This window comes from Aquila chrysaetos, chromosome 13, assembly GCF_900496995.4.
Source record: "Aquila chrysaetos chrysaetos chromosome 13, bAquChr1.4, whole genome shotgun sequence".
In the NCBI taxonomy this organism is placed as follows: domain Eukaryota; kingdom Metazoa; phylum Chordata; class Aves; order Accipitriformes; family Accipitridae; genus Aquila; species Aquila chrysaetos.
Genome location: NC_044016.1, coordinates 41,502,896 through 41,525,960, shown reverse-complemented (window position 1 = coordinate 41,525,960; position 23,065 = coordinate 41,502,896). Strand labels below are relative to the sequence as shown.

Below are 23,065 nucleotides of genomic sequence, written 5' to 3'. Positions count from 1 at the left end.
TCACTTTTTTTTTGTGTGTGTGTTCTTTGCATGGTCTGCTTTGAAACCTGACGACAAGAGTGCACATTAGTTCCTCTTTCTGGAAAAAAAAAAAAAAAAAAAATTGTTTTAACAAAAACGACACTCTGAGCTGAGTGGTTTGTGTTCAAAGCTTTGTGTGCTCAATTTGCAGACTTGGCCCTTGTGTGACCAACTAACCCTGCAGCCGGAAGGAGCCGAGACAGGTTTCAGCTGAGAGCAGATTTCAAAGGTTTCCAGTCTGCTTCACGATCACCCTGTACCGGCAACCCCGTTCCTCTTGACCAGCTCAGTCCCTCGTACGTGTGGGAGTGAGCAGGGTTATTTAGGACCCGACCTTAAGACAGAGTTTAAACTGCTTTTAATGGCTCAGCTGTGGATCTCTCCTGTTGTATTTCTTCTTTCACCCACAGGGAGGCTCTGAGGAGGATGCAGCCCGGATCCCAGCACAGCCTGCCTCCCCTGAGCAGCAGAGACTGGAAAAGAGCGAGCGCAGTGGTGCCACTTCTGATCCCCCACGGCGAGAGCAGCCTGCGTGGGATGCTGCTGCCAGACCACCTGTGGAAGGGGGAATAGAAGGTGCCGTGATCAACAGCAGATGATGAGGGTGCTTCTGGGTAGCATCTACTGCTGCTTCCTGCAGTAAATGAAAGAAACTTTCTCCTTTTCCCCACTTTTTCCCTAAAAGGAGAAAATCCACCCTCCTGCACTCTCCTCCAACTTGGCTGGACACCAGCTGCCTGGCAGTGAGTGCAAAGGACGGGCTAGGAAAAAGGGAGGGCCACTTGTTTTCCTATTGACAGCATTGCTGAGAGCTTGCGGGGAGGGAAAAATGGTGGAAGTGGGGGATTAAAATGAAAATTCGCCATTCATCTGCACGTGGGTAGTCGGATTGAACGCCCATCCAAGTCTTCCTACAAGGAGACCAGAGTGCCTCTCTGCTGTGTGTCTTTGGGGTGGTTTCCCGAAGAAACAAGAATTACTGAATTGTGCTCCAGAGCTCTTTGAACCCCTTGCCCGCTTCCACCCTGATTTGAGAGTGCTGTAGAGGTCTCAAAGCTATTTTATTCCTACAGGTGGAGATAATGTAGCAGGGAAGGAACAATAATGCAGGTCCCTCAAAGGGAGAGAGGCAGCGGCATGAGCATCTCATCAGGTGTGCTAGGATGCAGTGAATGCCGGGTGTGGGTTGTGTTGGGGTGGCTGCGCCGCACACCTACCTGTGAGTCAAAGTCCAGGAGTGGAAAAAATGCTAAATGAAACCAAAATTACCTGCCAGCTGGGTTGGGCTCTGCTTATCGGAGCTGAATTGCTCAGGGCTATGCTGAGAAATACCAATAGGGCCAGAGTTTATCGGGGAGGCTGTTAGGGTGGAGGCGGTGGAGGTTTAATGCATGAAAATGCATGAGCGCAGGGCGAAACTCAACATGCTTTGATGGAGATCTTCGCCCCTTTAACCCCTTTCTCCCTTGTGCGGCTGTCTGAGGTCCAGTCCCCTGTCTCGCACACCAGGGATGTCCCTGCATTCTGCACAGGAGCCCTTCAGGGTTTTTTATTGATGTGGCTTTTGTGCTTATTATTGGTACCAAAGAGACAATGGGAGGGGAGCACCTTGACCAAATACATGATGTCCATGAGGTGTCCCAGCCCATCCATCCCCTCCACTCATATCCCGGCTGGAGCTTTTCCCTTCTCGCCTTGCTCACCTAAGAAGGAAGCTCGCAAAGACCCAGTTATCCATTGTGAACTCCAAGAGCTACCTTAAGCAAATCCTCCCAGATCTGCTCCCTGACCTCCACTCCAGGTCCCAAGTTAACCCACCAACCTGTAAATCCTGCTAGCTACCCTACTTTTTTTTTTTTTTTTAAAAGCTTTGAATTCTTGAACAGCCTCATGAATAAACAGCTTGAACATGAGGTGATCTCTGCAGCAGGGCAGCAGTATTTTCATTATGGGTAGGGCACCAAGTAAACACAGCAGCTTTGCCTCTCTAAGACAGAAGTCCATGGCCTGTGAAAGTTTGTTTAGATTAAAAAAAACCCAAATGGATGAGATTGCATTTGCAAGGTTGGAGCTCTTTCGTGTAAGAAAATGGGGGAGAAGTAGGTTTATGTCCCCCTCCAGAGCTGTGGGTAGCCGTGGTGTGGGGCTGCTGCCGTAGGGTGTTTGGGTGTCACTGCACCGTCATGTGCTTAAATCAGATGCTTCTGCTCTGCAGAAGGTCCCATGGTAAGATCTGCCCCAGCTGCACTTGGCTTGTTAAAACCTCCCACCGGTAGCTCTGGCACATCCTGGCTTGAGCCGGTCACCTTTCCAGAGGGGTTTTCTTGGTTTTCTTTCTTTGTCTTTTTTTCTCCATGCATGGCAGGGGACTTCTTGCAGCCAAGCTGCTACTCTTCACCCCTTGGGCTTTTCTGAAGAGCTGGCAACTCTCAAACGCCGTCTGCCTCCTCTGCGATGGGTGCCGAGAAGGGGAAGACCTCCTGCAGCAGGTTGGTGACAAAGCAGGGCATCTCCTTGCATCCCTCGTAGGTGCCCCTGGCCTGGCAGCAAAAGGCCACCTCCCAGTTAATGCGGGTCATGAGGCGGTTGAGGGCCAGGTGACGTTCCTCTCCCTCCAGGACCTTGAGCAGGGCCTGGAGGAACATGGATCCAAAGACGTTGAGGAAGGCCACGTAGCCTGCAGAGTGTAAAGGAAGGAGAGCAACGTTGGCTGTGCTGTGGCCCTGTGATGGCAACGTTTCCAAAAGGAAACTTTTTCGGCCGGTGTTGGTGTGTTAGGGGCTTTCCCTTACCTGGGCTGCAGGCGAACATCACAACGGTTTGGGGAGGGATGGAGAGGTAGTCTGAGAAGCAGTCTGGCTCGCAGTCTGGCTCGGGCTCTCCGCTGTCACATTCCACAACCACCCCCTGGTCGAATTCTGCCCCCCGGCAAGCCTGTGGGCAGAACAGTTGTCGTGAGCTTCCCCCTGCTTTGTTCTCTCCCTGTTGTCTGTGTCCAGGGCAAGCCTAAAGCTCCTGGGGTCTTTGGGGGCTCCCTGTGGACCTGTAGCCCCCTCCCCAAGCCAAGCCTACAACCCATCCCATGGTGCAGAGCCCCTCCTAGCTCCCGTTCCCCAAGTCCTACAGCCCCACATGGTTCGTCTCCCATCTCCATACCCTTCCCATCTTATCCGTCCACCATCCTCTTCTCTTCTCATCCATTGCAGCTCAGCTTTTCCAGGCCTCTCTTGCAATGAGCCTAGAGATGGGGCTCCCTCCTCTCTTCTCCATGCATTTCTCCTGAACCTGGTTCCCCTTCTATTTGCATTTACCCCTCCCCTCCATGGAAAATGTGGTGCTGCATGTGCGAACCCAGAAATACACCTGGAAACACAAGAGTCCACTGGGAAGGTGCTGGCAGAGATTCCCCTTGGGGCTCAGCCTGTAGGCAGCCCAGTTCGTGCACAGTCCTTTATTATACATGATGGTTTGGTCTTTCTTGCAGGGATGGAGTACTGGGCTGGTGTTGGGAAGGCACTGGAGAGGGACTAGAGCTCTGAGGGCATGTTTTACACCTACCTGGAGCCACCTCTGCTGTGACATGTTGGTTGGGACCAGACCAAATGGCAGCGGTGGACATCTCCCAGCATTAGGGAGAGGGGAGCATGCCCTCACCTCTCCCCGTGCAAACTCCCCACCGAACACTAGCAGTAAATCCTCGCTCAGGATGTGGCCCGCAGAGATGCCTGCAAGCAAACGGGCTGCAACACCCTGGCACTGAACAGCCCAGAGAGGTGGACGGAGGCCATGGACCGGGAGCCATGGGGACCCAAGAGCCGTGGTAATGCTGAGAGGAAGCAGTCCTTCTCTTCCAGCCTAGGCTCTGGGCACCCTCAGCCCTACGGTGTTTGCTCTACGAGGACGGCGTTCGTCAGCATGAGCACAGCTTTTGCCTGATGATTGAGGTACCCGGACCGGTCTCCGGGTTTGTTGGCTTGCCTGGAGGATGCCCCCGGCTGTCACTGCTTCCTGAACAGCAGCCAAGCCCCTTACCAGAAGAAAACAAATGCTGTGAGTGATTTATACTTGCTTTCAGGTGAAAAAATTTCTGTGTATTTGCATAATGTTTGCAGAGCTCACGCTATCTGCTGGTATCCATCCGGTTGCTGAATTATTTGTTTGTTCAGTGATCTAATCCTCCCTGTCAGATCAGTGTTAGAGCGTACTTCCAGGGCTCCTTTCCTGCAAGGGCATGTTCACACTCCTCTCTGCTTTGCTGCTTGGGAACCAGCTGTGGGCTTTATTTTTTTCCCTACTACATCACCAGTTCACAGCTGGGCTTCTCCCAGCCCTACCCCAGGAGTTTGCTGTGCCCAAATGTCACAGTGATGGGATCTGAAGGCAGTTTTTACTGATTCATCTATATCCTGGTGGTGTCTGGGAGGAATATTTGATCCCAGCAATGTCGTATATCATGGTGAACAATTTGGTTTCAGCACAGGTACTCCAGAGGGTGCAAATCACTGGGAGAAATGCTCCTGTCTGGAGACACTGGGGAAAGGCCAAGGCTGTTTATCAAAGAAGGGCCACATGTATGGGTGATGACAGGCTGCGAGAGGAGTGTCTGCAGTGAGCAAAGAAACCTCAAAATCAGTGAAAGCATGAAAAAAGAGGTCTGGAGGGTTGTGGTGGGAAGCTGGGGAGCGACGAAAGGATCGAGCTCTCACATGGGTGTAGCAAAATCCACAATTAAAACAGACATACCGGCAGCAACCTCAAGCGTCATGCTTGTGCCAGTCTAATTCTGCACAAACTTAGCAAAAAAGGGATCAGACTATCATCCAGTAGCTGTGTTACCTGGATAAAGAAGATTTTGGGTATTTTGGTGAGCACCAGGCACTTCTCTGAGGATAAAATCTGGAAAATCCAGGTCAGTTTAACCGGCTCTGAGTCGCAACCGAATATGACCCCTTCCTTTCCATGGCTGGAGATGACACTCACAAAGTACTCCCCATGCTCGCAGCAGCATTCTGCAACGACACAGCCAAAGCGATGCCTTTGAGCATCGACTCAGGGTGTCATGGAGGGTACTTAGACCGAGAGGTGGGATATGAGAGACAGCTGGGCTTGGGGTAAGATGAGGAGGGGGTTTAGGGGGTGGCAGGGGGATGCATACCTTGCTGGTAAAGGTCTTCTATCTCCTTGGCTGTCTTGTTATGCATCAGCTTCACCTTGTAGTTGAGCCGTGAGAGTATGTTGGAAAGCTTTTCTGCTTCCCTCTTGGCTCCTCTCCGGGTCCCAAACACCACATCACCGTCGCTGCTGCAGAAATCGGTGTTGACGATGACAAGAGCCCGGCTTTGCCTTGGCTGGGACATGCTGGGATGTCCCCTCGGGTGGGTAGGTGGTCTCCAAACCCCCACCGCGCCAGCAGGGAGCTCAGGCTTGTCTAGCGGTGAGCCCTGAGTCCTCCTTCGGGAAGTCCAGGAGAGCATATCCTGCTCCGCTGGCTGACTCAATGCTGGCGCAGCTGATTTTCAAGGGCAAGGCAGGAGCAATGCCCTGTCACCTGCGAGATGGCACCTGGGCATGAGTCATGGGGGTAGGAGAAGGGCCATGGTTCACCCCTGGGTTCGGTGGGCATCGCCGGCTGCAAGAGGGCTGGGCTGGCACTGTCCAGCCTGGAGCATGTGGGGCGTGTGTTAGGAGGAAAAAAAAAAGAGGATTTTGTTGTTGTTGTTTTTTTTTTTTTTCTCCAAAGGAATGGTGGGGGAGGTTGGAGAGTGATGTGGGATGGGAACGCCTGCATTGCAGGAAGCACCAGGAACAACCAGGCGATCCCTCCCTGCCTTTCTCACCCTGTCTCTGAGTCCTGGTTTCCCCGAAAAGCCAGGCAATTCCTGCTTCCCATCGCTAACCCCAGGGAAAACGGCCTCTTCCAGCTTCCCCCACGAGCTCCTCGCAGGGCTTTTCAGACAGTGTTGCTTATTGCCTAACCCTGCTCACTCCCAGCGAGGCGGTAGGCACTTGCCAGCTGGTTTTACCCACTTGGAGTACCCATTTATGGCACTTTTGCAATTATTCCTCCCCAAAAGCAGTCTGTGCTGGTGCAGGATGAGACCCCAGCAACCTGCTCACAAGGATGAATCTCAGCTGCATCCTTTCTCTCCTTCCCTTCCCAAACTTGCTGTCCTGGAGTGTTGAAAAGCAGCCCTCTCGCGTCACCCTAACCCCAGGCCTGCTGATCCCACATCACAGGGCATGAATCACAAGATGCTTGTTATTATTTTATTTATTTCTGGTCTCATGCTTCCCTTCCCATTTGGAGAGGGCTTTGATCGTCTTCGCAAGCTTTTCCCAGCAGACAGAAAGGCTACGCTTTTTTTAATGCTAAAGGAGTGAGTGTTTGCACCATGGCACGTCTCTGAGCGATGGTGGGTAAAGCAGCACCAAAATATCAGCAGCGTCGCAGGGCTGAGGGGCTGCATCACGGTCCTACTCTGCTGCAACAAGGTATGACTTTGAAAGCACTGTACAGCTAGCAAGCACCGCTGCTTTTAAAGAGCTTTAAATCTGGCTTAAATCCCTTCATGCCTGGCCTTGGCCTGCCAGAAGGACCCACTTACTCCACCAACCCATTGAGCCAGGAGCTGGCACCTTCCTAAAGGACCATGCCTGTGAGCCTCACCTGGGCACCTTCATTAAAACACAGCGATGGGACTTGGGTTGGTGTGATTTTTTTTTTCCCCTTGCTGAAATGCAGATGGTGCCTGTCCAGCAGCTTGCAGGGGTTTACCAAACCTGCCTGATGCTGCCCGGACAAGCCTGTGCACGGCCCCATCTTGGGGAGGTGCTGCTTCCTCTGCCTCCGCAACCCCCAGGGCTGCCGAGCCCCACGTGGAGCTTAATGAGCCCAGTGAAGCTTCAGGAGCCCAACTCGATGCCAAAGCTGCCGTCTGAAAGGGGGAAAGCATCCCCATGGGGCTTGCTCCCCTTGACCCAGCAGGTCTGGGGGTTGCAGGTGAAGGTTGATGCTCTTCCGATTGTCCAGGCAGCTCTCGGACACTGGGGGGCATCAAGTGACCATGGGTGGTGTTAGTAGAAGCTGTTGTGTTTTGCCTTCTGGTGCAGCCTGGTTTTTGGGGTTGCCTTGACTTCTCTCCTGGCCACTGCTGCACACGGCAGCTCTTGGAGCACCTCTTCCCTGTGCTGGGAGGAGAGTTTTGCCCTCAAAAGGGCAGCCAGGGATCAGCGCTGGCTTTTACTCGCTAGTGGTGGATGTTGTGGTAGAAGGAGGTGAGCTCTAGGTGGGTAAGGTCCAAGGCAAGCTGGCTGGAAATGGGAATGGCGTCTTCCTGGGCTGTAATCCTTTGGCTTCGTGTTAGAGAAGGATGTGCTACAGGCGATTTACAGCAGAAAATAAGGGGGTGATCCGGTGGGCTGGGGGGAAAGGGAGGTCCTGGCTGGTGAGACAGCAGGCGTTAGTCCCTCTTCTTAGCATCGGTAGCCTGCGTGTGCTTTTTCAGCCGTGCCACGTCAACGTAGATGTTGCGCTTGAGGACAGCGCTGGCGCAGATGAAGGCTCCTTGCAGGGCTCCCACGAAGCCGCCCAGGCACAAATCCTGTCCTGGAAGAGAGTGGAAAACAGTGATGGCAGTGGCTGTGGTGGGGACCTGTGGGCAGCCTGCGCTCTCTGTTCCCAACTGACCCTCAATGCTGTTGGACATCACCATCGCCATCCATCATCTGCCCTCCCCACCCTCCAGCTTCCCACACGCCATCCCTTGGGTTTGAACCCATTAAACCCCACCGTTTGACCCCTTCCTTCTCCCCAGCAGGGAAAGGGTCTCATGCTGCGCAGCTAAAATAAATCAGCGCTGGGCAAGGAGACAATGTACAGGAGCTGGAGGAGGCACAGCCCTTTCCTCCTCCTGTTGGGACCATGCAGCTCCACTTAGACATGCTCCAGCGGCTCTTGGATTGCCCCATGGCACGGCAGCAGCTTGTCCCCTTATTTCATTGAAGGATTGAAGGTTTTCTCCCCCAGTATCCTGCTTCCCCAGAGGTGTCCTAATCTGAAAGCATGGTGTCTGGGTGGTGGCCATGGTACCTGTCAGGTAGAGGTTGGGGACAGCCGTCTGTGCTCTCACGGTAGCAATGGCTTCGGCTTGCAGGCGGGCGATGCTGTGGTCAATGCCGTAGATCTCGCCCTTGGGGCTGGCGATGTAGTGCTGGTTGGTGAGGGGCGTCCCTCCAGAGATGTACTCGATCTGGGGGGGACAAGGGGACAACGTGGTCTGCCTGGGGTAGGCGTGATGGTGTGGGGTGTCACACTGTGCTCCAGAAAGCTGTTTTCTTGGGGTACAGGCTGCAACGGGTTTCCTTGCAGACCGTTGGGTCGTGGTTCTGGCCAAGTTTGGTCCCAGGATGGTCCTGGAGGATCATTGTACCCCCAGCTTGCACCATGTGTGGTCAGGAGGCAGCAGCGATGGTTTGGTGCTGGACCTTATGTCCAGCAGACCCAGACCCTGCTCCTATGTTTGGAGGATGGGCCTGGGTAGACGGGACCCAGGAGAGGAACTGGAGGACCTGCAAACCCCAGGTTTCCTCACCCTGTCCTCAATGCGAGGGTAGAGCTTGAAGACAACCTGCATGATGGTGTCCACAAAGGTCTTCTTCAACTCCTCATAATCATCTCCCCGTTTTTTGACCTGCTCATCCTTCCACTCCTCAAACCACTCATATTTGGTGAAGGTCACGATGGCCAGGGTGGATTTACCTGCAGCAGGACAAGGTCGGGGCGGTTGTCCCTCTGACCACCCTCATGCCACCCTTTCCTTGCCACAAACCCAACCCTCCCCATGCAAATCCTTGGGATGTCCCCAGGTCTCTGTGGTCCCATATCCTTCGTCCAGTTATCTTGAAGACCGCTTTCCATGAGCAACCTGCTCAGCAGCTTTGATCATGGCTATTTTAGGAGAAACTCCTCACTTGCAGTCATCAAACAAACCAAACCCCAGCAAGAGTTTTCAAGCTGCTCACAAGTGTTCATGGTTGGGCTTCAGCCTTTACCTGGGTGCCTTGTTTCCCAGGTGGGGTCCTTGGCCGATGGGCAGGTGACAAATATGACAGGGATGTTCTTGGCAGCTGCTTCTCTGGAAGAAGCCAGGTAGCGATTCATTCTGCAGAGAGATGCAAGGGTTTGGGTGGGTTTTGGTGAAAACCTTTCCCTGAATACTTGTTATGGCCAAATCCCCGTGCAGCAAGGCTCTGCCAAGAGCATTTTCTGAGTCACCACCCATCTCCTTATGCTTAAAGAAGCACGTCTGAGGTGAAGCCCAACCTACATTTCATCCAGGTCATTTCCTGGGTACATGAAGTAGTTGGTGGGCTCCAGCCCCAGCTCTTCCCTTGAGCCATTAAGACCTACGAAGACGGTGAAACCCCCTTCGCCGTGTGTTGCCATGCGAAGCTGAGACTGGATCTCTGTGATACGGAGGAAAGAAGAGGAAAATTAGTATTTTCTGGGATCCTCAGCTAGAGAGGTGATTTCTCCTAGAAGAAGCCCTCATATCTACGTTGCTCCCATGTTAGCTTATAAAACTGGTTTATCTCAAAACACCCCATGTGTGCTCAAGGGGTGGGACAGCAACTCCTGCAAACTCTAAGGAAGGCAGTGGCACTGCGATTTACTATAGGGGATGGTTTAGGGTACCCTTGGCTTGAGCTTTTGCTGGATTTAATGACCTTCTCAGATTCAAATGCGCTCCTGCTCTGCAAACATTGAATGGTTGTAGACCAGGACCATAGCATTGCACAGAAAGCTTCCACCCAACCATGCCCACTTCCACCCAGCCATGCCCCTTCCCACCCAGCCATGCCTCTTCCAAAGCAGCAACTAGATTTTGTGACAGCACTAAACCCAACTTCACATGGACTTTTCACCAACTTTCACAAGTTCTGGGGCACTATGCTGTGGTTTTTTGGGAAACTGAGCAGCAAGCCAGGGCTTTACTAACTGTGGCTGGTTTTGGCAAACTAATTTAGGCTTGATTAAAAACCCTGCAAAGAAACATGTGGCCAGTGATGGTTTTGAATGCTGCGACACGAGCCATGGGGTTTTGCTGATTTCTAAGAAATAATTATTAAGAAGCCAGTTTCTCAGGGTGTTGCTCAGAGGGGGATTAATGCCATAACCCCAATGAAACCCAACACTGCCATTATACCAGGCAACGCCCGCGCCTCCGCCGGCAGGAGCCGTTCGTAGGTGTTGAAGATCCCAGCATCCGAAATGATAACAGGAGCAAAGATGTTCACCAAATCTTGGCCTTTCTTGACGCTCACACCTGGAAGGGAAAGGTGAGGTGGGGAGGAATGGCTTGGTTAAAAAGCAACACCATGACGGGGAGAAGCCACGTGTGCCCCATCCTGTGCCGGCACTCACCGCAGGCTTTGCCCTGGGCGTCCAGCAGGATCGTCTGCACTGGTGCCTTTCCAAACACATTTCCTCCAGCTTTCCGGATAACGGGAATGATGTGGAAGGCAATTTCCCCGGCCCCCCCTTTGGGGTACCACGCGCCGTGGAGGAAGTGGTTCACCAGGATGCTGTGCATGGAGAAGCTGGCCTTCGAGGGGACCACGCCTGAAAAAAGGGGCAGCTTAAGATGGGTTTGTGGTGAATCGTGGTTTTGTGGCTTATCCTGAAGTTTTTAGGATGAAGAATGCCTTGCCCTCGGCTGGACGCGATGCTGTAAGAAAGGATGGAGTGAGAAACGATGGGTCATCAGTACGCGGAGGACCAGGGAGGGCATCAGACGTGGGTGGCAAAGCCCGTGGCTCTTTTGCAACTGGGGGCCACAAGCAACCCCCAGGGCGGATGGGAGGAAGGGAAGGGGAAGGCTCAAGGCGAAAGTGTTACGGCGAGGCCAGGGTGGTGCATGCCAGCGCAAGGTCAAGGGTGGGTAGATGTTCCTTTGTGTAAGAGGAGTGATGCTGCCACGCTGTGAAGCTGAAGGATGCGGAGGGAAAGAGATGAAAGCGAGCAACAGGGACGCGGGGACAACCAGCTGCTGGCTTGGGGACAAGGATGCTGGCAGAGCATCCATGCACGCAGCATCCCTCACCTGCAAACCGCATAGCCATCACCCTTATAAAAGCAAAGAAAAAAGGTGTTTCTTGCATTTTTTTTGTTCCTAAAGGGTTTAACTTCACCTCCATGGCGCCCTGGAGCCTCCTGGCTACCTACCGTAGGTGGGGAAGATGTAGCTGAAGACGGCCCTGAGCTCGCGGTTGGTGGTGAGACCGTCCACCACCTCCTTCAGGCTGCGTGATGCCAGCCGGCAGAAGGGGCTGAGCCATGGCAGCAGCCCCGAGCGGCACAGAAGCGTGGCCAGCACCCGGGGGATCATTTTCAAGACACCCACCAGCATGGTCCCTCTGCCGACACTCTGCAGGAGGGGAGGATGTTGCTGAGCATCTGCCACCGGGGGGGCTGCGGACAACCCCAGGGTGGGCTGGAAAGATGCTCAAAAGCATCTTTTTCCCCTTAAATTGATTGCTTGGCCAGCAGAGAGGTGACAGCATCTCTTAAGAGCCACATCCCAGTGAGGTGCGGGCAAGGTGAGTGCTTCTTCCCCCAAGAAGCTCCCCTGCAGCGCAGGCTCCCAGCTTTTGCGGTAGTTTTGAAGCATAATTAATGTTAATTTAGCACTGTTTTGATAACGATTGCAATCACCCCACCGGCCGGGAGGTCCTGGAGCATCATCCCATGGTGCTCAGGGAGGGGGTGTGTGTCAGGTCTCATGGGGGTCCCAGCACATCCCGTGGGACCACAAGCATCCACGGGGAGTGGGGTTACAACTCTGGGTGCAATGCCGGGTTTTTGAGGCAGAAAAGGGAGATTTTTTTATGTGTTTCTCAATGCTTTTGGAGCCGGGTGGGGGCGGGTTGTGAAAGCCGCTATTCTCTGCAGTTGCCCAATATCTGGGTGTCGGGGGGGGAGTGGGAATTTCCCCTCCTTGCTTGACCCCCGCAGAGAGGGACCAGAGCCAAAAAAATCCCCCCATCCCCTCCCTGCGGCGAAGCCAAAGCACTCTCTACCTTCACCAGCCGCTCAAACTCATCAATAGCGGCCCCCTCCCCGGGAAACTGCTCCTTCAGGCCTTGGAAATATTCCTCCTTCCCCGAATAGATGCGATACGTCCTGCCGCTGCCGGGCTCCCCCAAAACCACAGTGTCGTAGACGGCCGGTAGCTGAGCCCACTCCAGCTGCCCCTCCGTCAGCTGGTCCACCATGAAACGGATGATGGAGCCCTCCTGCATCTGCCCCACATAGTGGATACCTGGAAGATATATTTTTGGTTTATTTCGGGGGTTTTTTTCCTTTTTTTTTTTTACATCCCATCACATACCCCTGGCATGCACAGGACCCTCCTCTTATTTCTCCACCCCCACCCCAGCAGCTCTGTATGGAGGGAAAAGGGAAAAAAGCTGGGAAACACCCGCCTTCCACTTTAGGTCAAAGGGAAAACCAAGCGCTCGCTGTCGTGTTTTTAAGCAGCTTTTAGGAATTTTGTTAAACATTGATATTTTTCCTTTCTGTATTGCCGTAAATAATTAATCCTGTGCAGTTCAAGGGATGTACGGAGCTGGACTTTGTCTTGCTGGAAGGAGTTTGCCAAGGGAGATGTGTATGGGAAATTCTATAGGGGCTGAGCTGGATACGGGGAATTTTATAGGGTTTTGGCATTACAGCGACCGGGCGCGACCGGCAGCACCTCGTCCGTCAGCAGGAGGATTTTAGGGCAAGGGAAGGTGTGTGATACCACATCGCTCAGGCAGAAAAAGCGCTTGTATAACGCGGGGCGGGTGCTGGGGATGCCCGCTCTGGGTCCCCACGGGTGTTTTTGTTGCAATTCCCACCACGGTCATCCCCCACCTCTCCCCAGTGCCCCCACCCTGTGGCTGAGCCCACCACCACCACCTTTGAGCCAGAGGTGAATCTGGGACCCCAAATGCCAGCGGGGGCCGTACCGGTGTCAAACTCGAAGCCCTTCTCGCTGAAGGTGTGGCAGCAGCCCCCCAGCTTCCCGTGCTGCTCCAGCACCAGCACCCGCTTGCCCGCCTTCGCCAGCAGCGCGGCAGCTGCCAGGCCCCCGATGCCGCTGCCCACCACGATGGCATCGAGCCCCTCGGGGACTTTATCTGCTGAGAAAACTGGGGGGGGGGGGGCGGCATCCTCAGCGGTGGGATGTGGCACCCCCCCGAGTGGGCGCACGGTACCCGGCGGGTGACCACGAAACCTTGCTGGGGGACGATGCCACCCCTGGGGGGGGTGATGCCACCCTGGGGGATGATGCCACTTTGGGGCGGTCATGCTGCCCCAGTGGGTGATGCCGTGCTGGGGGGGTGATGCCAACCCGGGGGGTGATGCCATGCTGGAGGAAGATGCTGTGCTGGGGGGGGGTTATGCCACCCTGGGGGGTGATACCACTTTGGGGGGGTCATGCTGCCTGAGGGAATGATGCCATGATGCTGGGGGGGGTGATGCCAACCCGGGGGGTGCTGCTGCACGGCGGGGGGGGGTGTGTGTGGATGCTGGCCCTTGGGGGGGTGATGCCACCTCGTTGGGTGATGCCGCACCGGGTGCAGATGCCACTTTGGGGGGGTCACGCTGCCCCAGGGGGTGATGCCGTGCTGGGGGGAAGATGCCACCCACCGCAGTGGGTGATGCTGTGCCAGTGGGTGGTGCCACCCTGGGGGGTTAATGCCGCCCCGGGGGGTGATGCCGCCCCGACGGAGCTCGGGGGGGGGGGGGTGTCCCGCGGAGGTGGGGGAGCCCCGTACCTGTCTTGACGACCGTCCTGCGGGCAGCCTTGTCGGTGACGAGCGGGGCGGGCGGGCGGCGGGTATCGGCGGCGAAGGGGCTGGGGCCGCCTCCCGCCCCCCATGGGAACCGGGCGAGGAGGAGGAGGAGGAGGGCGAGGAAGAGCAGCGCGTACAGCCACATGGCGCTGCGCCCGTCTGCCGCCGCGGCCCCGAGGGCAGCCCCGCTCCGCCCCGCCGGGAACGGGCGGGCGGCACCGGAACGGCCCGGGGCGGGCTGGGAGCTGGCACCGGGCACTGGGAGCTGGCACCGGGAGCTGGCACCGGGCACTGGGAGCTGGCACCGGGCACTGGGAGCCAGTACCGGGCACTGGGAGATGGAACCGGGCACTGGGAGCTGGAACCGGGCACTGGGAGCTGGCACCGGGAGCTGGAACCGGGCACTGGGAGATGATGGCACCGGGCACTGGGGGATGGCACTGGGAGCTGGGAGCTGGCACAGGACACTGGGAGCCACTACCGGGCACCGGGAGCTGGTACCGGGCACTGAGAGCTAGCACGAGACACTGGGAGCCGGTACCGGGCACTGGGAGCTGGCACCGGACACTGGGAGCCGGCACTGGTCCCTGCCCCCCGAGCCCCAGCAGCCCCGCCCCGCCCCGCGGTCGCGTTCCCCGCTGTCTGACCCTCCCGCGCCGCCGTCGGCCGCCCCGCGCGGCGCCTGCCGGGTTCTGTAGTCTCATGTGTTTCCGGAGGGGGCGCGGACTACGGCTCCCGGCGTGCAGCGCGGCCGCGCCTGCGCACTGCGCGGCAGCGGAGCTGGCCCGGCGGGCGGGCCGGGAGGCCCCGCCGCCGCTTCCGGTGGGCGCGGGGTCAAAGGGCGGCGGGTCCAAGGGTGGAGCGGCCCGGTGGGGCGGGAGGGTAATGGTCGGGGACCGGGAACGGGCGGGGGCCGTGGGAAGGGGCGCCCCGGGGCTGGGCCGCAGGAGAGGCCTGAGGCCTCCAGAGGGGCTGGGGGGGTCCCTCAGGGGCCGTCACCCCCCCGGGGCCACCGGGTCCCACTGCCTGAGGCTCCGCTGCGGCTCCCGCCGAGGAGGGGGAGGCCGCCTTCTTCCCCGCAGGGCATGAGCGGAGGCACCGGAGCCTCGGAGCGGCCTGAGGAGCGGCACCGTTCCCCCCCGCCCGGCAAGTCCCTCCCCGTGCGTGTCAGGCCTGAGCCCTGCCCCTCGCTGTGCCCCCCTTCCGCTGCCCCGGCGGCACCCCGCCGTGCCCCGGCGGCACCCCGCCGTGCCCCGGCCTCTGGGCAGCACCCTTCGGTGTCAAGCAGCTTCCCCCCCCTCCCCGCTATAGTTTTATTTCTCTGTTAATGTCCGTATAAAATGAGCTTTTGGGGTACCGAGAGCGATCTTGCCGTTACCTGAGCTGGTAACGCAACAAAAAAACGTGCCCAAAGGGGTCTGAGCTGCTCTCACGCCCTTCCAGCTGGCTGGCACGGTCCTGAGCCCGTGAGCAGAGTACAGGGTCAGTTCCCTGAGGGAAGAGCTTAGGGTTTTGGGGTTCTCTGGGGAGCGGTTGGTTCTTTGGGTTTGTTCTGGTGGGTGACGGTTGCATCTCTGTCTCTGCTTAGATCTCGGCTCTGAGGCAAAATGGTCTCCTGCAGGCTCTCGTGCGGGAAGTGGGGCAGCCTGCGGGCACCGGTAATCTTTTCCTCTGCTTCCTTCATATTGATCTCGTTGTTTCCTGGTGGGGGAAACGCCTGGGGAGCCCGAAGGGAGCCCGTGGAACCCAGCACTGGGCTCACAGGTAAAGCTGTCTGGCTCCAGCTTGGCGAAGCCTTAGCCTCGCTTTGTCCCATATTTGCCGAAGAGAAACCTCGCAGCATCTTGGGGGATTCTGATGGGGGTTTCTTCCCCAGGAAAGGGGAAATCTGCCTGGAGATGTCCTGAGCAGTGCTGGGGAAGGGAGCAAACAACCTCCCAGGGCCTCCCAACCAACTCTAACCTCTAGCGTGCCTTTCTTCCAGCAGAAATCAGTGAGGAGCTGCGTCAAGCCCAGGAAGAATGGGAGGCTGTGGAAGAGATACAGTCAGGTACGGCTGGTGCCAGGGATAATGGGGATCATTACAGAGTTGGACAGAGAAGGTAGGGGAAGGGCAGGGGAAGGGACCTGGGTCCCAGAGGGCAGGAGCAGGTGGGTGTACAGCTGGGGGGGATTACATGGCGATGGGGAGAGAGCTGGGGAAAGGGCTGGAGGGAGATGGAGGGAGCAGGACACCCGCTACCTTCCCCCAGCTCACCAAGTCTTCGGCCTCCTGCCATGCCAGAAGCTGCGAGTGAGCTCCCCATGCTGGAACAGCCCCTCTGACCTGAGGCAGGAGCTCGTTTCGGCACCAGGAAGCTGGAGCGGAGGAGCAGGGCTCACGCTGGGACAGGGGGCTAACCCTGTTGTCTCCTTCCCTGCAGGGCTGGGCGGGACGTCAGCCAGTGCCGCACCCCCAATCTCCTTCAATGAAGCGCTGCAGTACTTCCAGACAGCTGACCTCTCTGAGTGCAGGGTACGGGCAGGGCCCCGCACTCTCGCCCTCTCTCAGGGGTAGTTTTAGTAAGTAGGAGAGGGGAGCGTGGTGGGAGAAGCACAGTGCTCCCCTTTTTCCCTTCCACCTTCCCTCGGCTTGGCTCTTCACGTGGTCCCATCCCTCCCGGCTCGCCCACGGGTTTCTCTCCTGCCCGATTCCTCGAGGGACCAGCCCTGATCGTTTCTTTGCATGTCTTCTCCTCTGCAGAAGAAAGTCCGGGCAACAGTGCGCAGGCAAGGCCTGGCTGCTCTGGTTCGCTTCCTCTTTGGCCCTCCCCGGCTCCAGCCGCAACTGCAGGGAGAGCGGGAGCTGGCTCTGGCCATAGCGCAGTGTGAGTGTCCCTTCCACCCCAACGCGAGCCGCTGGCCTGGCCGACATCACCTTTATCGTGAGAGCTTTGTGGGGGGGCTCAGGGGTTTTGTGGGGTCTCTGCCCGCTTATCCCGTGGCAGCTGCTTGTCCCAAAGGATGCATTCTCCATCTCCTTTGCTCCCTTGCTGCAGACATACTCACTTCTAGTGGGAAACAATGGATCTCTTGACCCCTTTCTGTCATGTCACAGTAGCCGTTCCACATGTACACCTTGACGTGGCACTGGGCAGGTACTCCATGGCTCTACAGCCCCTCCTGCTCCTCGTTTCATGACCACAGCAAACGAGATGTGAATCTTACTGGTGCCTTGGTGTGGTGTGTGTCATGTCTGGCTGTCCCATGGTGGATCACACGTGCTGAGCACGTGGAAGCTCCTCGCCTGTGGTTCCCTGGGCGGTGCTGCTTTGGCCAGCAAAACTTCACATGATGCCGGAATTATTCATTCCCCCCACGCTCATACAAATGCAGTCGTATTAGTTGTGTTTCTGCACCTCTAATACATTTTCCTCTCCTTCCCTTCTCCCCTCCAGCAGGATAAACACAGCCAGAACATTCTCCTTGTCACCATAAGCCATTCTCAGCTGCGGGATTTCATTTCCAGCTGGGCTCTGGCTTTACCCTGCAGCTGGTGGTGGTTTCTTTCCCTGTCATGTCTCTGTGCCAGTGCTTGAGGGCAGTGGGGCAGGGATGCTGAGGGGTGTTTTTTAGGTGCTAAGGGGTGTTTTCTCTCCACCAGGTGGTTTGGATGATAATGAGAGAGTGCACATGAGAATCCTGCAGACCATTTACAAGAAGCTAACCCGCTCCAGGTTGGGCTGCCCGCGCTATGGGGCGCACTGGGAAGAGCTCGGCTTTCAAGGTAGGGCAGAGGGAGAGACCTCTGGAGCAAACCTTTGCCAAGAGAGATCACGCTGGTCCCATTCCCTCCTCCAGAGGTGGGATCTAGAGGCAGCGTAAAGGGTTTGCCGCTCGTCTCCCTTCACATGGTCCCTGCTGCTGTTTCGTAGAATCATTGAGGTTGGAAGAGACCTTTAATTAAGATCACCAAGTCCAACCGTTAACCTAACACTGCCAAGTCCACCACCAAACCATGTCCCTAAGCGCCATATCTACATGTCTTTTAAATATCTCCAGGGATGGTGACTCTACCAGTTCCCTGAGCAGCCTGTTCCCGTGTTTAACAACCCTTTTGGTGAAGAAATTTTTCCTAATATCCAATCTAAACCTCCTCTGGTCCACCTTGAGGCCATTTCCTCTCATCCTATTCCAGTTCCCTCAGCCACTCCTCATAAGACTTGTGCTCTAGACCCTTCATCAGCTTCATTGCTCTTCTTTGGACATGCTCCAGCACCTCAATGTCTTTCTTGTAGTGAGGGCCCCAAAACTGAACACAATATTCGAGGTGCGCCCTCAGATCAACACTCCCACCCAACTTGGTGTCCCCTGCAAACTTACCAAGGGTGCACTCGATCCCCTTGTCCAGATCATCGATAAAAATATTAAACAGAGCTGGCCCCGATACCGAGCCCTAGTTTCGTAGCAGATCTGTCGCTGCCCCAGCCAGGTGTCACAACCAGTACAACATCTGGACTGGCTGGCCAGATAACACCAATACCTGCTGCCACAGTTGCCTGTGTTCAGCCGGCGTGGGCATAACAAGAAGTAGTTGGCGTAACCGCTTTGCCCGGGCCATTAATGCTCTTCATTAGCAAGCGATCTCTGCGGCTAATGAGCCATCTCCAGAGGGCTGGTTTATTAACGAAGCGCAGGTCAGGGCTCTGTCACTAAGGTTGCGTCGCAGGTTGCTTTCAGCCTCGGCTGTGTAAGACAAACAGCATGATTAAAGCTGTCACATGTGGCCTCGCAGGAGTTTTCGGGCTGGTTGACTCGCAAGTTAAATAAGCCGGGTTTTAATGAAGCCTAAAACCCTCAACAGGAGGGAAACAGCTCCTGCTGCTCTGTCCTGTGGCATACACAACTGGTTTTAAGGGTTAATTTACCAGCCAAATGTGCCCTGGGGTGGGTAGAGCTTAAAGCTACTAATTCCTAGAGAAGGTATGGGAATGGGTGTGTGGATGGGAGAGCAAGAGCTTGTTAATGCCCATGTGAAAGAGACAATGGCACCCGTGCGGCCCTGGTTAGGGAAATTCCCTGAAAGCTTTCCCTCAGGATGCAATTCCTGAAGGGAATCACAAGGGTTCCTCCGCTCTCAAAACATGGTGACAGTGTATAAACAGCCTGCGGAAGCGGGGAGGTGACCAGAGAGCAACTCCGTGCTGTCCCTCGCTTCTCTGGGCTGTCCTGCCCTTCCAGGTGCAGATCCCGGGACTGACCTGCGAGGCACGGGGATGCTGGGCTTGATGCAGATGCTGTACTTCGTCATGGACTCTCAGACACTGCCTCTGGCTCAAGAGATTTTCAAGCTATCCCAGCATGAAACCCAGGCACGTCCTTCCACCTCCTTCGCTTGCTCCCTGCCGTGGTATCTACCTGTTAATTTCTAACGCTCGGGGAAAGGGAAGCATGAAAACCTTCTCTTCAGAGTAAGGGCTTGATTTTTTTTTTTTGCTGTTTAATCCCCCTTGTGCTGGTAAGGGGAAGAAGGTGGTCCCCAAAGAGCTGAGGAGTTCCGACCAGCAGCTGGAGCCAAGCTCCAGGTGTTGGCTTTATTCTGGGAATGAGATTTTAATGTCCTGGTGGAAATCAGAGATCTGCTCCCAGGATCCTGGCTTGGAGCTGAACTTGTACAGGTTAAAAGGGCCGGAGAAGTGGGCGAAGAGCAGCGTGGCATGAAAGTGGGAGCGAGTGGAGCCTGTCTCAAACTTGGCATTTTAGTCTCAGATATGGTTGAGTTTAAGCCTGGCTATAAGCTTGGCTCAACCCACAGCATCCATCTAAGCCTGTATCTGTAGTAGTATTATCCTGCTACAGGGATCTGTTGCCTGCAGCCACCATCCCATGGGTTTGGGGCCGCACGGATGTGGCATAGAAGGGCCGAAGGTGTTGTCCGGGCACCTCTGCGTGCCGCAAGAGAGGAGGCTTTTTGCAGCCAAGCTGCGATAATGCTCATTCTCTTGCAGAATTTCCCCTTCTGCATCATGTCTGTGAACATCACCCGCATCGTCATCCAGGCCCTGAGGGAGGAACGTCTCTCCAGGTGAGGTCCGGAGCGGCCGACAGCTCCGTAGCCGGGCTGGGTGGTGGTTTTGGGGTCTCAAACAGCATCCTTGGCTGGTTCCCACTGAGCGGGGTCCCGCCCCAGCAGCTCCCTCGGCTGCTGTGACAGCAGCCGTGTCAGCTGAGCCCCTCTCCGCCTGTTTCAGGGAATGCAACCGTAGGCAGCAAGTCATCGCCGTGCTGAACGACCTGTACGCGGCGGCCTTTCTGCAGCTCTACCGCGTCTGGAAATGGCAGCACAAGACCGTTGTCGACGCCGGCTTCCTCCTGAAGGGTTTGTTTCCCCGCGCTTTCCTCTCCTTTCCCAGCTGAGGAAAATAACCCGAGGCCCAGAGGAGAAACCTGGTGTGTTCTCAGCATGTTTGTGTCCTGCTGAGCCCAGTCCCAAGGGGTGTAACGCCCAGAAAGCCCCAACCATTCATCATTTAACCTTTACAATGACTTTTTTCAACGGTCTTTAAATACCTGAGTTCCCCGTGGGGTGGTTTTTTTCCCCCCAATATTGCATCTCAAATCTTAAAGACGAGCACCCGTGGAAGCGCCCACTGATTTCAGAGGGCTGCTGTGTTGTGGTGGCTTGAGGTGGGTGACAAACGGGGATGCTTCTTGCTCCCCAGACTCGCTCATGTCACGCGGTGTGGTTGCGTAAGCCCTGTTTGTGGCGTGGGGTGCAAGCGGAGTCGCCGACGACGTGTTTTTCGCAGTGAGCGCTAAATTAGCTGGCGGGGTTATTTACTCCGGAGGAGACTGATGTCAACAGAGCTGCTCGGATGCGCCGTGCTAATGGCTCCCTCTTAAAACGGGGTCCAGCTGTTGCAGTCAGGCTCAGCTTTGATCCGCTCACCCTGGGCTTTCCCTCCCGGGGGGATTTCGGGGGAGCTGAGGCTGATGCTGAGCTCAGCTGGGGGTTTTGGCGAGGAGCTTTTCACGCTCTGTCATCCTGAGCAAAACAGAATTGTGCCCTTTCCCGAGGGGATACAGTGGGACACCAGAAATAATACACAAGTCAAAAACTTACCCTGGGAGCGTGCTGTGTCCCTGACACCATTGAGACCTTGCTCTCTGTCCTCATGCATTTCCCTCTGACCTCCCCAGAGCTGGAGTTATCCACCAAAAAGAAACCAAAGCAGCTCCTGAAATCCCTGGAGGCCTACGTGAACCGAAGCCCCACGGCAGACGGCCTTCAGCAACCATCCTCTCCCTCTGCCTCCAGCGGCAGCGGCAGCCAACCCGGCGAGGAGATCCACTTCACGGGCGTTTGTGACCTGCAGGTTGAGCTGGAAGGAGAAGCCCGACTGATCTGAAACGGAGGGAGATGCGCTGCAGGGAGCCCTGCTCGTGGCTCAGCTCTCGGTGGATGCCTGGCTGCCATCGCTTCTGGTTAGGGGGGAGCTCAGGAAGGGCCATACGGTTCGAGGTGGTAAACACAGAGCGATGGGAGGTGGCCGCTGCCCTGAGAAGCGCAGCGAGAGAAGGGTCTGGGACCGAGCTGAGGGCGGTTGGGAGCCTGGGATGCCATTGAGGGTAGATTTTTGCCCTAAACCCCCAGAAAGGGTGGCCCGGTCCTTCGCCCTCTTGCCCCGCAAGCATCCCAGCTGCGGTGTCAGCATTGCTCGGTGCTGTGGGAGCAAGCTGCAGGATTTGACCCTCTCCAGGCAGAAATCTCCTGAAGCAACGGAGGAAAACGTGGCAGAGCGAGTGGATTTCGTGAGCCACTAGCCTGCGGACTGGGATAGTCTGTTTGCCTGTCTCAAATCCATGCTCCTGTCTGTCTTTACCCCCAGCAGGAGAGTCTTGTGATGTTCCAGGCAGAGCTGGAGCATGGTGACAGGGCTCCTGAACCAAATCACGGCTCTGACAGCACCTGGGAGGGTTTAAAACCCCCTGGCTTCTGGCCACAGCACCTTAATTTTGCATTGATGGCAGGGTAAGAGCACAAGCACAGCCTTGTTGCTGGGGCAGTGGGGGCAGCTCGTCCCCCGAGGTTTGGCGACCCCCCCCGAAGTCCCCTGGGATGTTACTGTGTGTGTCAGCACCTAAAGAAGTTACTAAAAGGAGGGAAAAATGCTTTTCTTGGTGTAACAGAGACTTTTGGACTTGGATTTGCTTCTGGTCTTTGCGGCTGGGTGAGGGGAGAGGGTTTCTGCTGGCAGGGGGCTGCTCCAGAGAGCAGGGAAGGGCGAAGCAGGGTCAGCCTGGCGCCAGGGAGCCAAATTTGGGGTTCAGCAGCGGAAAAGCTGCTCTGGAGGAGAGAAACCAGGGCCGGATTCTGTCCCAAGGCGAGACGAAGCCAAGAGCAGGAAGAAAAGTCCCTCCTCGTCTGCAAGGGCAGCTGCTTGCTTTCAGGAAAACCTTGTTGAAGAGGAGGCAAGACTTTTGCTCGGGGATTCCCAGAGGCTGGGGTGTGGTTTCCCAACATGCTCCCTCCTTTCCCAGCCCTCTGTGCCTCAGTTTCCCCCTTTAGGAAATCCAATTTACAGCCCCGTCCCACCCTGGGTGCAGCAAGGGGATGAGCCGGGAGCAGTAACGGCCGCTCTGTGCCTGACGCGAGCCCTTGGCAGGTGCTTAGAAATGCTTGAAAAGCATCTTCAGCCCTCAAAAGAAGGCGGGGGGAATAAAAGCCCCCAAAGCCCAGATCTGGAGATAAAAGATGTGTTTGAACAAGAGAAGCGAGGAGCTGGTGGGATAAGAGCGTGGCACGGTGCTGAACGGGCCCCGACAGCTGCCTGGTGCCGTTACCTCTCTGAAAAGGCAATGGCCTTCCTGGTGGGGCTGGAAAATGCTTTCCCTGGCCAAAAATAAAAAAAATGGGCAAAAGCGATCCTGGTGCTGTTTTTTTTTCTTTCCTAATCCTGAATTATTGTGTAAATCATTTGGAGGTGTGGGAGGAGGGTGGGACGGGGGCAGCCGGGCTCTGAAGAAAACAAAAACCACCTTGGGGCTGGTTTTGAGGGGGACGAAGGGGAGCGTGGGCTGGGCTCCCCCTGGAGCTGGGGCTGGAAGGGGGAACTCCGGGCTCAGCTGTTTTCCCTGGCTACCTGGGCCCAGCGAGGATGGGGGTGCTGGGGAAGGGAGATGGGTATGGGGGGGGGGGGGGGCCAGGGAGGGATGTGCGGTC

The 23,065-nt window shown here is 56.2% G+C and overlaps 3 protein-coding genes and 1 long non-coding RNA gene across 10 annotated transcripts; 2 read left to right on the top strand and 2 right to left on the bottom strand.

The window, feature by feature from the left end:
• Nucleotides 1–1,975: 1,975 nt before the first annotated feature.
• On the bottom strand, nucleotides 1,976–5,725 carry LOC115349915 (caspase-3-like). Its single transcript, XM_030034789.2, has 4 exons — nucleotides 5,177–5,725; nucleotides 4,858–5,030; nucleotides 2,814–2,955; nucleotides 1,976–2,698 (listed from the first exon to the last, which is right to left on the bottom strand). Exons 1-4 carry the CDS (start codon nucleotides 5,493–5,495, stop codon nucleotides 2,451–2,453), a joined length of 882 nt encoding a protein of 293 aa, XP_029890649.1. The 5' UTR covers nucleotides 5,496–5,725; the 3' UTR covers nucleotides 1,976–2,450.
• LOC115349931 lies at nucleotides 3,061–10,579 on the top strand. The gene is made up of 3 exons (XR_003926278.2): nucleotides 3,061–4,071; nucleotides 10,230–10,359; nucleotides 10,473–10,579. It is a non-coding gene; the product is annotated as an uncharacterized LOC115349931 (long non-coding RNA).
• Nucleotides 6,275–14,402, bottom strand: RETSAT (retinol saturase). The gene is made up of 11 exons (XM_030034747.2): nucleotides 13,846–14,402; nucleotides 13,033–13,215; nucleotides 12,100–12,341; nucleotides 11,246–11,447; nucleotides 10,445–10,642; nucleotides 10,227–10,346; nucleotides 9,348–9,486; nucleotides 9,073–9,182; nucleotides 8,613–8,779; nucleotides 8,111–8,270; nucleotides 6,275–7,627 (listed from the first exon to the last, which is right to left on the bottom strand). The coding sequence occupies exons 1-11, from the start codon at nucleotides 14,006–14,008 to the stop codon at nucleotides 7,482–7,484; spliced, it is 1,830 nt and encodes a 609-aa protein (XP_029890607.1). The 5' UTR covers nucleotides 14,009–14,402; the 3' UTR covers nucleotides 6,275–7,481.
• A 213-nt stretch (nucleotides 14,403–14,615) lies between these two features.
• ELMOD3 (ELMO domain containing 3) lies at nucleotides 14,616–22,768 on the top strand. Of its 7 annotated transcripts, none has more exons than XM_041128360.1 (11): nucleotides 14,616–14,685; nucleotides 14,946–15,023; nucleotides 15,452–15,521; nucleotides 15,848–15,913; nucleotides 16,287–16,378; nucleotides 16,607–16,787; nucleotides 17,507–17,629; nucleotides 19,084–19,214; nucleotides 19,851–19,927; nucleotides 20,094–20,221; nucleotides 21,043–22,768. In XM_041128360.1, exons 2-11 carry the CDS (start codon nucleotides 14,949–14,951, stop codon nucleotides 21,249–21,251), a joined length of 1,152 nt encoding a protein of 383 aa, XP_040984294.1. In that variant the 5' UTR covers nucleotides 14,616–14,685; nucleotides 14,946–14,948; the 3' UTR covers nucleotides 21,252–22,768. The 7 variants fall into 7 exon arrangements, with proteins under 7 accessions (XP_040984294.1, XP_040984300.1, XP_040984297.1 ...); XM_041128366.1 differs by having other exon boundaries at nucleotides 14,641–14,685; nucleotides 14,918–15,023; XM_041128361.1 differs by lacking the exon at nucleotides 14,616–14,685 and having other exon boundaries at nucleotides 14,720–15,023; nucleotides 15,851–15,913.
• Nucleotides 22,769–23,065: the final 297 nt, after the last annotated feature.